Below are 14,834 nucleotides of genomic sequence, written 5' to 3' on the forward strand. Positions count from 1 at the left end.
ATATCCAGCGATGTTGTGGCTGGAAAATGTGGTCTCTAGTTTTGCAGCCATCAGTAGAGCCCAACTCGATCCTGTCACCTCCTGACATGAACATCAGCTCTTATACTCATATTGTAGAAATGTGAAGATGGAACATGCCGTCGTTTTCTTCATGCGACCGGACTGACCGTGGATCCAAGATTTAACTGTTCCTGTTTGTTGTCGGTCATCCAGTCATGTTGGTATTTCATGTTGGAGAACACTGTTAGCTGTGTGTTCGGGTGTCATTGGGCAAAACTCAAGAAATCAGGAGAACATACAGAAATGGAGCTGCATCATTTGGACTGTATACTTCTGCACCTGAAGACCACCAGGCAGCTTCACAACATTCATCATGCTCTGCATCTTTCTCTCTCTCGTCTCTTGTCACTGCCGCCAGCTGTTTCCTCTCCTGCCACTTCATCCACTGACTCCACTAACACCACCCATGCTACTAATGCCAACATCCACGGTAAGCAACCCTCATCCATCCTGTAGCTTCTGTAGCTTCTCACGCCTCCCTGTGATTTCACCTCCTTCTCCACGTCCTCCTGTCTCAGTTCTCTCTCTCTCTCTAGTCTTTCAACTTCCTTCTTGCCATTTTTTAAATGTTCGTTTATGTTGTTCAGTTGTGCTGATGATCTCTGATGGTCTCTTGGTTCTTGTTGATAGACCCTAAAGCAGAACTGCTCTCCTTTAGGCGCTTTTCCTGGAAAATTAAGATACATTTAGGGGCTCATGAAAGATCCCAAATGTCTTTTCAAGGAAGTCATTTACCAAAAAACAATTATCCTAAATGGTTTATTGAAGAGGATTCCTCATAAAAATCAGTTCTGCCATGATTGACCTTCCAAGGTGCTGTCAAAAGTTGCCTGGAGCCATTTCACTTTTTATGCACCTCTGAAAAAGTTAAACGCTTCATTATTCATTTGTTCGCTCTATTATTCATCACCTTCCTGGGAGAAGACTCGGCTAACGCTGTTCCAATGAACGTGTTTGACTAGATAAATACTATCTGCTCCTGCATTAAAGATCGAGTTCATCAGATCTTTTCATTAGTTAATTAACCTTTCTGTCAGTCGTCTTCCACCTCAGACTGTGTCGTGGTGAATTAATGTTTGCAGGAATGTGCGAAAATCAGCTCTTGATCTTTGCTTTGAGTTATATGGAGGTTTTTTGTTCAAACAAATGAAATACTCTGTACATGGTGTGACTGGGATTAGAAGTAGATATGAAGTTGTCAGAAGCTGCTCGTTGTTTTGCATCCTAACGGAGCCAGACTCACAGAGAGAAGTGTTTGTGAGTGCGAACTAAACCCAGTTTTACTTTGCATCTCCTGCCACTAACGTTGCTCAATAAAACAGATTGATTGAAAATATGAAGTAATATTGGAAACAATGGATTCTTCATTGTTCAGACAAACTGACCAAGATCAGAAAACGTCAGAATAAATTGGAAATTTTGGAAACACAGTTTGGCACCAAATGTCAAAAAGGCCTCTTACACTGATTCACATTATTTTCTCTGAGTCGAGAAAGACTTTTGACCAACAGGCTCGGAGCTTCTCCCATTAACGCAGTGTGGTTGTGTGTTTTGTGTTACTGACATGCCAACTTACTGTGCTAACCAGTTTTGCCTGCCACTACCATCATCATCACCACCAGCGCTGCTACGCCTGCATCTCCTGCATCTCCTGCATCTCCTGCATCTCCTGCATCTCCTGCCACTAACGTTGCTTCATCCAGCAGCACAGCACAGGGTAAGGTAGCTAACCAAATCTGAATACTGTCACCAGCTAAAGTTGGAAAGTAAAGGTCCTGATTTCTGTGATCATTTTTGTTTACTCTGTTTTATTTCTCTCAAATGTTTCTTGTTTCTCTGTGTAGTTAACAGACAATTTAGTATCTGTTGTCTAAAAGAGTTTTATCTTGAACTGCTTTTGCTCTGGAGTCCTCCCCGACCGACATGTTTACAGGTTGATGTCCCCACATTGTAGGTGTGGTCGTAGACTGTAGTAGGTGTGTTTTAGGTCATTGTCCTCCAGTGTAGCGGTGTTACAGGTCTCGTCCCCACAGCGGTGCTGTGTTTTTAGATCCGTGTTCCCCCAGAGTCTGATTCAGGCCTCGTTCCCTCGACTGGAAATCACTCTCCACAAAATGCTGCTTTCTTAAAACCAGACTGTAACTGGACTGGAAATCGGTCCCCACACAATGTGCTGCGTTCATACATCTTTATCCCCTCAAAGTTGTATTTCTTGGTAACTTTCCTACCAGTGTAGCTCATTTTCAGGTGTCATTGCAAAGTATCTGTGTTTACATACTGTTTTCCTCACAGTGTAGCATGACTGAATGTAGATGTGCCCACAACCTGTACGGGAGGTCCGTCCCCACAGTGTGCTGATAAGTTGATGTCCACTCAGTGTTGTATTTTAGGTAAATCTATAGCTACGTTTTCAAGTTGATGTCCCCACACTGCAGCCGGTCAGCGTCACTCCAGTGTTTTCAGGCTGTTGTCCTCATGATGTAGGAAAGTCAGAACAAGACTTTTGTCCATGACTGAAAATTGGTCCCGACAATGTGCTGTTTGTTAAATTGTTGTCCCCAACATGTTGTATTTGTGGGCTCTTTCCGCTCCAGTGAAGCAATGATTTTAGATTGACAACTCCATGTAGATGTGTTTTCAGATATGTTTTCTTCTCAGCTTGTATGTCACCTGATGAACTGGTAGTTGTCTCTAAAATGTGAAGAAAACAAGTTTATGCACAGTCTGAAAAATCCCCACCAAAAAACAAAAATGCGTTTCCTTACAGGTGTCTGACATGACAATCTGCTAACACATCCATTAATATTCTACCTACAGCTGTGTCCATTAAGCTGACTGATAATCTGTGGTTGTTTACTTCCTCTGTAGCCCGACAGACAACCAGCAGCACATCAGCTGTTTCACCTGCTTCCACTAACCAGCTCGCTATTAACCCCACAACACATGGTAAGAGCCTCAGTGCTGCAGTCACGCTGCTGCTAACAGTGGCTAACTTTATATACTGAACACCTCATGCTGTCCATCCAGTTTTAATCTGCGTGGTCCAGAAATATACAGGATTAGTTTAGGAATAAACAGCTTAATTATTTGAAGGGGTCATTTGTAACTGTGTTGACGACGCCCTCAGTCTCAGAAGCTATAAATAGAGGTGTCAGTAAACGCTTTAAACTACTTTTATTTTTCATTATTGATTAAAGTGTTAACTCATCTTCAATGTTGTAATCCTGTAGAAGGGGAGTAACTCATGTTTTCTTATTACTTTCAATCAATAGGTTATTAACATGGTTGATTTATCTTCTGTTAATCAGCTCTTTAATTAATCAACTCATTTGAACTGTTACTAAGAATATTGGAGTCAGGTTCAGATGCCTGTTATCGTCAGTCGTCTCTCTGACATGATCACCTCTGATTAAGAATCTGTTACATATCTTGTAGTTTTATTTTAATCGTACTCTTAAATCTTTTTTTCAATCTTCTGAAATCTCCACGAACAGTCTGAAGCTCAGCTCCTCCGCCGCCGTCAGTAACTACTAACCAACCAGCCACTAACAAAGCTGCTTCCTCGCAGGGCAAGATTCACATCTGCATGTCTGTCTGGTGACCGAGGTCGTAAACTTTTCTCTGGTCGTCCCTGTTCACTAATTTATATGTTCTTCATACTTGTTTTCTCATTTGAAGAAAGAACTTTATCATGTATGCAGGAAGTTAAATCTGTTTTTCCTGCCTTGTTGTGTTTCACATTTACAGTTTTCTCACAAAGGAGTTTGGATTTTGTCATTCGACATCTCAGGATTTAGATAAATAGTGTTACGGTTCTTTGTTTCAAGATAAGATGTAATGTTGGCATTATGAGATAACTATATCGATCCTAAAGGACATTTATGTGACAGAAATAACTCTAAAACTACTTGAATGTGAGAACAAAATATACAGAATACAGCAGGGGAGCCAAATCTTTTTCTCTTACAGGGATAGAAATGAAACTTACTTTTGGACCACGAGCACAAATCAATCACAAATTATATTTCATTGTATTGTTAAGACGTAAAATGGATGTCGGACCCCAAGTTCCCTGCTCAAAGAGTCCAATGTTCTTAGATTATGAAAATGAATTTATAATTAGGGATTCTACATATTTGAAGAGCAATTAACCTGAGAAAATCTGGGAGTGACTACAATATACTGTTTCCATAGAAACATGGTGGGCCAAGTGACAAATAATATAACAATAACAAAAAAAAAACGATCCATTTGGGAAAATAATAATAAATCTTCATATCTTTTTCTTCTTCACAAATCATTCAACCTTTTACACTTTTTATAATTACTTGTTAATGATCGGCGCTGCCTGTAACAGCTGCCTCTTCATTGTCGTACTAACGATTGACTCCACAGACAAACCTGAAATCATCACACATCTTTCCTCTGGTTCAGTTTTCACAATCGAATCATTTAAACTGATCTCTCCCAATATTCAATCTTTCATTCTCTCTTGTTAATTTCATCTGGTTTCTAAATTCTTCAACGACTGAAGAGAATCAGTAACATAATCGATGTACAGAAGTCTGGGCTGGTTCGTCTGGTGTCGAGGCGACTGCTGCTTCTTAACCTGCATTGTGTTTAGTACTGCTTTGATTTTTTTGCTTGAAAATACTTTAATTTATTATTTTTAACCTGCTTTTTCACCATAATGGCGTCTGGTTTGATGTGCCGTGGCCTGGTGACAGTGAAGGACTCCCCCTCTGCTGGCGCTCAGTCCAGTCCTCTGACTGCTGGTCCGGCTGCTCACAACAGAAGACCCCGACGTGTTTTTGGATTAACTGCTACTGGATCTTCTATTTCTGACACCCCAGTCAGGCAAACTTGGCCTGGAAGACCTTCTCGTCGTTGGTCCCTTTCATCCAGTCAGTCAAGTCCTCCAACCCAAGATCCAGCTTCTGAACCCAAAGTTTTAGCCCCAAATCGTCCAGCTCCGCCTGAACCCGCTCGCCCTAGACCTCCACTCTCCCTCCCCAGGCCTCCAGGCCATCGCAGCTCCAAGACCTCCCTAGGGTTCATCTCCACCCCATTGATCTGGCAGGGGAGGAAGAGGCCAAATGGAGGAAGACGCCCAGCTGCCACCAGAGCACCACCCGGGCCCGTGGTGCACATCACGAAACCTGCTGCACTGCCAACTGAACTCAAACACACAGCCAGGCCTGCGTACACAACACAAAAAGGTGGATTCAAACACACAACTGCAACAGCTCAACCTACATCAGGACTGAACTTCTCACATCAACTTACAACCAATCAACACTCAAAACTCCCTCCTGAATCAGGGGTTTCGGTCTCGTCCCCAGGGAAACGTAAAGAAGAGGATGCAAAGGCACCCCCGGCATCGTCATCTTCATTGTTGTCATCATCGTCTGCACTGAGCAACAGAAAGAACAAACCTGTGGCGCCACAGTGGTTGCTGCTGAGCACGAGTGAAAACCAAACACATTCAAGGATTAACTGGACGGATCCTCTAGAAACTCAGAGCAACGAGTACTCGTTAGGGTCGGAGGCATTCGTGTATGATCTGACTGAACTCTCGGAGGACGGCAGCGCTTTTAGCTTTGACACGTTTGACGCCGTCTACTCCCTGGATGCAACTGCCACTCCCGGCCCCGACGCACCAAACCAACAATCAATCAACCAGTCAGACCCTCGTGGTGCTGTTCTTCCTCTTACTCCCTCAGAGGGGAGTGAAGTGCTCGGAGATTCAGAGACCCAGGCAGACCGTGAGCCTTCTCCAGCCCACCCACAAGATAAACTGATGTCAGGAACAGTTGAATTAATCAGCAGGTCTCAAACTCCTCAAACCCACCACAGTAGTCCAAGTGGACAAAAACAGGAGGTTGATTTACAAGCTGTCACTCAGAAACTGGAAACATCGACTTTTCAACCAACACCATCGCTCCTCATTCCCCCACCTTCATCCCTCCTCCTCATGCAGCCAGCATCATCTTTACCCACAGTACATCTAAGCTCCTCTGCTTCCCTCACAGAGATTTTCCCCAAGCAGGCAGGATTTTCTTCTTTGCAGCCGCAGAAGGAAGAACAAATATCCTATTCCTCACTTTCTGTAACCCCCCTGGACAGCGTGCAGGAAACAGACGTTACTGTAATTAGACCAATAATCAATTTATATACCAGTACAGGCATATCTCCCAAAGCTCCCTCTTCTGATGTTTTTAGATTCCCTCTCGACACCCATCGCTCCTCATCCTCTTCCTTCCTAACTCCCTTCACCTCCCCTCACGCCATCACTCCATCTGCTTCCTCATCTGCTCCAGCCTGGCCTCCTTTCTCATCATCTCCTCTCCTTTGGTCCTCCACCTTTCCTCTTCCACCCTCTGCTCAACCCTTCTCTCCCCAGCAGGTCGAGCAAAGGCTGTCAGATGCAGGAGGTGTTGTTGAATCTGCTCACGTTTCAGAGTCAGGCGGAGTCAGCGGGAACCTTCAGCCTTCTCTGTTGTCATCTCTGCCTCTGTCCTCAGATCTTCAAAGGGATTTTGTGGTGACAAGAGTTGACACAGCATCCTCGGTGTCACCTCCTCTCTTTTCTAAAGCCTCCACTGAGTCCCAGATGCCGGTTGTTGATGGTGTACTGCTCACTGAATACCATTTACTCTCTGCTGAAGAGTCCTCTCACGATATGTCAGAACCTTTTAGAAGTGGGTTGCCTTACATTGAGGGTAATCAGCCCCCTAATACCCAGTCAGGTCTGTTTGAGAGCCAAATTAAACCCTCTGGATTATCAGTGGAGAATTTGGCATCCAGTGCCGATGTACTCACTCTGTCACAGTTGGGTTCATCAGAGGTTTTGTGGCCTTCTTCTCAAACAGCTATTCTCTCAGTGAGCCAGTTCTTGGTTCATTCTGATCAGAGAGAATTAAGTGACATAGATACTCTTTCAGACGAGTCACGTCCGGAGAATCATCCAGCCGCTGGCTTTCCATCAATGACAGCACCTGGCATCTGGGCCTCTGAACGCACCTCGGCTCTGCTTCAGGCAGAAAGTGATAAAACGCAGCCCTCTATTTCTTCTTCATCTTCAAATACTTTTCTCTCAGCTTCAGGTCTCTTCTCTCATCACTCTGAACACCTGTCAGTCACTGTCTCTACAGAGACGCCGCCTGCTGCCACAGCGATACAAGCTGCTAGGACCACAGAGAGGATGATTGAACAAGAAACCACAATGTCTTCCTCCTCATTCTCCCCAAATCCCATAGTTGAGTACTCAACATCTTCATCTGGGTTATTAGACAGACGTGGTTCCAGTCTGACCTTTAACAGAGATCCATGGAGGCTGCTGCACACACTCTCACATTCAGACACCGACAGCCAGCTGAACACAAACTCCAGGGGCTCGCAGGCACTCGTCAACCATGGCGATGCATTTAATCACCTCACTTCACCTTTGTCAAATCCATCCGTCATGGCAGCTACCCAGACTCGGGCACTCCTCAGCAGCCAGAGTGCGCAGCTTGGCACTGACGCCTCCCGGCACGCTGCAGGGCTGGATTATATGTACCAGTCAGGCTCGGAACAAACGAGCACTGAACACACAGGCCGTGTGATCGACACACACAGCTCAGAGCACACACACCTGGGCACTCAGGTAGATGCAGGCATGGTTTTGGATGCAGGCGAGACATTAAACATGAGTCAGAGGTCAGATGTTGATTTCAGGGAGCAGTTCATGTCTTTTGCTCGCACGCCTCCTCTCCTTTCACCTTCTCTTTCTCTTGCAGAAACCCAAACACCTCCCTTTCCTGCAGTTTCTCCCTACACAACTGTCTCCTCCCTTCCACCGTTGCCAGTAGCGTCTGCCAACATTGAAGAGGCACAATTTGTCTCCTTGTCGCCCAGTTGGCTGATTTCTGAATTCCACCGGCCCACAACAACCCAATCCCCCCTGGAGAACCATTTACAGTCCTTACAAAGATCCACCACGTATCCTGCTCACCAGTCAGTCCAGCAGTTCATCACAGTCAGCCGATCACTTCCTCTTAACCAAAGTTTCACACGTCACTCAACCGCTTTTGTTTCTGACAATGACGAGCTTTCGCCACAGCTTGTGAACGCCTCACAAACAGGCTTCATCACTGGTCCTGTTTTGTCACCCGAGGCCTCAAATAATCTCACCACAGCTGCAAAACTCATGCATCTTTCTGCTGACTTTGATCCTGTGGATGTTGTTCCAAAAATACACATGGCGGATGAACAGTCCTCTGCTGAAGATGGAAATATAACTCTGAGTGAAATGTTAAATGCCTCAACAAGCCGTCAGGCTAATCTGAATCCAGAAGCTGCCCTGAATACTCAACCATTTCCTGTTGAGATGCAAACGACTTCCTCCTGCCCCACTTCTGAACCTGTTTATCAGCAGAGCTCTGCAGCATCACCACAACCCACCGGTGCTCCAGTTATTCAGGCCCCCCTGCATCTTTCTGGCCTTAATATCCCTTCTTCCACGCCATTCTCTGGACCCCCCACCAGCTCCTCTATTGGTGCCCCAGGTCAAGGCTTCATTTCTGCAAACACAGCAGGTTTTAAAAACATTTCCATGTCAAATGCAGCCACTGTTACAGCTCTCAAAGTCCCTCCATCAGTGCAGATTGAAAGGACAAACACAACAAAGGCTGAAGATGTTACAGCTTTTATAGAGAATGGAGGTATGGAAGCTCCTGGGAGGAACGAGACAGTCAAACCAACACCAGATCTCAGTGTGACTGCAGGCACATCAGCAAAGCCTAGTTTCAGCTCAGTTCCAAGCATGTCGAATCACAGTGGAAGTCAGAACTCAGGAGTCCTCAAGAATCCAGAACAAAGTGACGGCGAAGTGAAAGAGGCCCAGCTCCCCCCAGCCTCACCTGTCGTCGTCACTGCCCACCACTTCACAACCACAAAGACCTCGTCTCCATCAGCTCCCTTCAGAGCTGTCAGCACGTCGGCAAGCAGCCTCAAAAAGGCCTCGGTGCGCCCCACATCTGGTCCCCCAACTGTGGATTTAGCAGCCAAGCCCACATTGCCATGCCAATGTAAACAACGCTTTCATTTTACATGTCTGTGTGGAGTGTCATCGGGGAACAGTATGTCATGCAGTAACAAAAGAAACTGTAGCTGTAGAGAATCAACACAAATCATCTGTGGCATGCACTGGACAGAAAATTCATCGTAGTTACGTGTATTAAGTCTTAAAATGTTTTTATTTAAAACTATTAAGATGTGTTAAGTGTTGAATATGTATTCAGATATAAGCTACATGGCCAAAAGTATATGGACACCAATCAGCTCCAAGTTTCACTGCATGTGAATAAAGTACTATAAAGCCATTAATAGTTCTGGAGGAAGCCACATGTAATCTGACCTATCATTTAACATTTACAACATTTAGCAACAGAGCTAACGGTACATAAATCACCACAGTACTGTGACTGTCCTCCATCATGTTTCTTGGTGGTGTTCATTAAGCTGCTGGCTATCATTTTGTTTGTTAGCAGTTACTTTAGCAACAAGTAAAGCTTTGTGTGTAGAGAGGGCAGCAGAGAGAAAACAAGACAATATTTTCTCCATAAACAATGACTCAGTTTCAACCAAATCACTGAATAAAGTCATAAAGTTGTGTTTCCGTGCAGTCACGAGCAAAACTCTGCTCTGATGGTGTTCTTACCATCATAACAGCTTGTTTTGTTACAGTGTTGTTTCTGAGACTGAAGTAAAGGTGAATTATGGAGTAGACGATTGTGGAAAAACGCTTAAACACCCATTTTGACTTCATGGGAACTCAAATCAGAAATAATGAGGAGAAGCTATGAACGGTTTCAGCACCACAGCACATTTGCTATTATTTGTTGAGAGGCCTGTTTGTTAAGCCTTCTGGATGGAGTCTGATAACGTGTTGATTTCTTCTAATCCCTGTTTTTCCAGCTCGTTTGATATTTAAGTTTCTGAGTATACACACTGATACTGGTGTTGAGGTGGTAACATACAGAAATATCTCTGCAGACGGCTTCTAACATCCAGTGTTGTGATGGCAGCAGATTCATGTTCCACTATTACATGGATGTAATACTGAGGTGTCCACAGACTTTTGGCCATATAGTTTGTTATTGCTTCATTTAAAACATGAAATATGCTGGCTGGTTGAGATGCTCCAGAGACTTGAAGTATTACTAGATTTTAAGACTGAATACATGATGGTATCTGGGTCGTACAGCTGTGTTTCGATGGTTTTATGCGTCTGAACTGTGGTGGTAGATATAAATAACTTTCAATCAGGTGGTTGGGTCAGACCCCTCAGGTACTGGAGGCTGGTGATTGGCCTGTCATGATTCATTAAAATGGGGTCCAATCAGACTGTAGTATTTAGTCAGGTACTTGTAGTTTGATTAACTGGACTGTGCTTCATTCTTCCTCCACCTCTCTCTGTTTATCTGTCCATCATTTCACTATCCGAGACAGAGACTTCACTCTACCTCATATTTCTCTGCTTGTTCTCATTTCATCTACAAATCTCTGGTCGGCTTCTTCTTTATTCCTGGTCGAGACGTCCTGCCGCGCTGCTCGTTCTCTCAGACGGTCAATAACAGACGTCTCATCATCACACAGATTTTTTTACGTGCTGCTGTGAAATCCAGACGAAAAGTTTGCAGCTGCTCCACCAAACCTCAGAAAACCAGACGAGTTAAAGTGTGCAGCTTTGCAGAGTCTCCTACCAGAACTGATGGAGAGGAAGTCTTCTGACAGCATCTACTAACACTTAGAGAGGCCGGAGTGACACCTAGTGGCCGATGTGAAGCATAGCAGGAGAAGAGAGCCCTAAAAACTGCTTCATCACAGAGGAAACTCACGATGACTCAACACTGTCTGCCGAGTGAGACACGACAGATTGATAACGACATCATTTACATCTGAACAGGAGCGATAAGAAAAGATTAGACTTAATTGATCCGTCACCGAGGAAACACCCTCGTTACAGCAGCTGAAGAGCCGGAGCAGAGAGAGGAGTCACTGACTGGAGATGAAAACAGAATAAGAAATAAAGTGACGATTATAATAATGAAGAGACACTTGACACCCATCACATACTGCACACATGCTGTGCTGTGATAAACTGAAAGAAAAGCATTAATAAATAAATATCAGTATAATTGCCCAGAGCCATCAGATCACAGCAATCATAAGTACATACCATAATGAATTACTTTGATAATTAGTATTTTATACATGTAAAGTTGAAGAGATCGAACATATTGAGAAACGCAGCACATCTTATTTGCCAAATAATGCTGAAATAAAAACTGTCAAAGTGAAAATTCAAGTTATTACAAGCGAGTTTAAACTTTGATTACAAGGATAAAAAACTGATTGATTGATTTAACTTCTTCTGTCTGACCTGTTCAGATATCTGGCTGACTGAATGAATGAACTCAGAGTTCACTGTAATCGCAGGTTGTTGCAGAAGTGTGTGAAGTCGTTAATTATCGAACAGTTAACATCTAAAATGAATGTTTGAATCTAATTTGTTGGTGTCTTTGGCTGCAGACACACAGGCGTGTTGAAAGGCACAAACATGTTCTGATTCCAAATCATCTCCATTCAGCAGGAGAGGAAATCATAATGACTCCTCTTCCTCTTCTTCCACGCTGTCAAATTGGATTTTTACATAACCTGATTAGGTCCGACCGCTCGATTCTTCTCCTGCTATGTGGCTCCGGCACATAAAAGAAGCTCCATCATATGTGTGAAGACGCCTGTGAGCCGAAGTGAGACTGAAGTATTATTTTCTTCCCGTCTCTTTTTGCCTTCCTGTCGTCTTCGTCTGCAGAGAGGTCGTTCTACCGGATTTCTTTTGTGGTGGATGACGCGGGCGCGACGCTGGCCCCGGCTGATGTGGAGCGAGCCGTGGATCTCTGGGTAAGAGCGGTCGCTTTTAATACCAGGCAGGTTCAGCCTTTGGTGGCCCGAGACAGCAGCCAGCGTGGAGGACATCAGTGTTTAAATATAAGAGCCTGGTGGAGCAGGAGGAGGTTAAGGTTGTTCTCAGTGTAATACTGGAAGCTGAAAAGCTGACAGGGACACAGAGAAGTGGACTGAAAGCTTCTGAAACTGTTGAATGTGTTGATTTGTTTTTCTGCTTACAGCTAAATCAAACCTTCCAGAACTGGACCCACACCGTCTACGTGGACTCCATCAGGTAATCAGAACAGAGAGGTGGATGATTGAAGATAGGTGGTAGTTTAGAGTCGGTACTCAGTGTGCTCGCTCTGATGAACCTTCAGCTGCCACAGACTTCTGCTGGTGTCACGTCACCATCACCGCCGGTTCAAAACCCGGACGGCACCTCCGAGTGTTTAATCATGTGGACGTCTCTGAGAAACCGTAACTAACATCAAGTTCTTTCAAGGCCTGTAAACAGGCTGTAAACAGGCTGTAAACAGGCAGTAAACAGACAGTAAACAGGCTGTAAACAGACAGTAAACAGGCTGTAAACAGACAGTAAACAGGCTGTAAACAGACAGTAAACAGACAGTAAACAGGCTGTAAACAGACAGTAAACAGACAGTAAACAGGCTGTAAACAGACAGTAAACAGGCTGTAAACAGGCTGTATATGTTCCTCTGCTGTTTTCTCACCTCTCTACCGTCGTGTCTCTCCAGAGTCCAGCCGACAGCTCAGACTGGAGGAAACCCAGCGAGGTAAATGATTCATCTGTGGGGTTTGTGTCAGTTTGTGGGTTTCTTGTAGTGAATTGTGCTGAAACACGTGTTTTTAAAGATGATTCGGGCTGTCGGCTGTTATGAGCCTGTCATGTAAGTGAGTCTACACTTCCAGCAGCTGACTTCCGGTCTGTTCTGTGTCTCGGGTCCAGTTACAGCTGCCAGGCGCTGCTGTATTATGACTACATCAGTAATCAGAGTCTGGGTGAAGCTGATGTGTCGGCCCGGCTGTCCAGCAGTGAAGGACTGATGAGCTCCGGCCTGCAGATCCAACCAGCCTCCACTGAAGTCAGACTGATCGGTGAGGAACAAAAAGCAAATATCTCCTCATCATCAACACACTAAAATATTTATAATTTCACCAAAAGTCAGCCTGCAGATGAGCTGTTACTGCCTCCAGTTCACATCATATAGTCTGATGTGGTCTGAGTTCAAAATAATAACAATATCACTGAAATGAACACTTAACACATGTTTATCAGAGGGAACATTCAGTCATCTGGCAAAAACAAAATGCCATTTGATGACCCTATATAAGTGCGTCTGCTGTGAAGTGAGAGTCAGGAGTAATCTGATGTTGCCCGAGGACACTTCAACACAAAGCCACAGCTGGGGATCGAACCCCCAACCCTTCTTCCTTCTACCTCCTGAGCCACAGTCATCTCCCATCCTTTAACTCAAACACAGACTCTTTCTCTGCTTCTCACTCTCAGAACTTTTTCATATTTGTTTTATTATTGTTTTATTATGTTTTTTTGTTTATTATTATTATTATTTGTATTTATTATTCATGAGTTCTGCTGATTTGTTCTCATGTCTCCTCCGTCTGGACTTTTATCTGTAGATTATTCTATCCGGTCTTGTTCTGTTTGTCATCTTTGTTTTCCTCCCTCTGTTGTGTGTCTCTATCGGAGCCTCATGATTTGTTTTTACGCTCTTGTTAATCTTTTGTTTGTTTTTTTTCTTTTGTTACCTTCTGTGTGTGAGATAACTGTTGCTGCCTTCACTCCTCACAGAGAACTGTCCTGAGGAGAACCCGCTGCACTACCACTGGCCCGAGAGCCGACCCAAAGTCACTCAGTACCTGCCCTGCTTCCCCAACAAGGAGCAGAGCACCTCCAGAACCTGGTAACACACACACACACACACACACACACACACACACACACACACACACACACACACACACAGTCCTTTCAGCCACTCATATCCACAATCTCATTCTTTCATGACCCGACCTTGGCGAGATAATGGATATTTTCATGATACCATTCTTCTTTCAAGACTTTAAAGTGAGTCTTTTAATGTAATTATTTACTTCATGGGAATTCACAATCATATCACCTGTTTTGGTTTAAAATACCTAGTTCCTAGTTCCATTGCCACAAACACAAAAACGGCTCAGGCTTCTCTATCCAGTGGTTTCATGCTTACACATTTTGAAACATAGATGAACAACAGTGGTCTCTGGCTTTAACTGCTGTCTCACTTTTAGGCCCCAAATTATCCCGACGTCTCACACACGACTTAAATTGTGCTGCTGTCTTGTCAATAATATCCAGTTTCATGCTCACAGATGTTGAAGTGCCGTCGAGGTCAGCGGTCTCTGGCTTGGCAGCAGTTTGAGCTGTTTGGTTTTAATTGTCATAAACACGGCTGGAAAATGTCTCAAGGTCTTCTTAAAAATATCAAAATGTCTCCGTGCTTTAAGATTCTCAAACAGGTCCATAGGATAGTTACTGTCTTAGTTTTGGGCCACAAGTGTTCAGACATCTTTTTAAAAAATATTCCATTTTTTTGCCTTTAACATGATGTTAATCATCCCAACGTCTCCACAATGTGACTGTGTAAAGAGATATATGTCCCCACAACGAGTGAAAGACATGTATACACACACATGTATGACGAAGCTTTAGCCTTACGTTAACCCTAAAACATATCAATCACTGTTTGTCGAACCTTAACCCATGTATTCACCTGAAAATAATAATAATACAACATTTTGGTCCCCATAAAGTCGTC

General features: G+C 44.1%; 1 protein-coding gene across 2 annotated transcripts in view; it reads left to right on the plus strand.

The window, feature by feature from the left end:
- adgrg6 (adhesion G protein-coupled receptor G6) overlaps positions 1 to 14,834 on the plus strand; it is a 71,358-nt gene that overhangs the window by 31,090 nt on the left and 25,434 nt on the right. Inside the window, exons 9-16 of one of the 2 annotated variants that reach the window (XM_037086833.1) lie at positions 419 to 490; positions 1,649 to 1,777; positions 2,929 to 3,006; positions 11,921 to 12,009; positions 12,237 to 12,289; positions 12,753 to 12,791; positions 12,965 to 13,113; positions 13,829 to 13,940. In XM_037086833.1, coding sequence (XP_036942728.1) covers positions 419 to 490; positions 1,649 to 1,777; positions 2,929 to 3,006; positions 11,921 to 12,009; positions 12,237 to 12,289; positions 12,753 to 12,791; positions 12,965 to 13,113; positions 13,829 to 13,940 — 721 coding nt within the window. The remainder of the gene's footprint in view (positions 1 to 418; positions 491 to 1,648; positions 1,778 to 2,928; positions 3,007 to 11,920; positions 12,010 to 12,236; positions 12,290 to 12,752; positions 12,792 to 12,964; positions 13,114 to 13,828; positions 13,941 to 14,834) is intronic. The other variant, XM_037086834.1, reaches the window with a different exon arrangement.

The sequence above is a fragment of the Acanthopagrus latus genome, chromosome 22 (genome assembly GCF_904848185.1).
Source record: "Acanthopagrus latus isolate v.2019 chromosome 22, fAcaLat1.1, whole genome shotgun sequence".
NCBI lineage: Eukaryota > Metazoa > Chordata > Actinopteri > Spariformes > Sparidae > Acanthopagrus > Acanthopagrus latus.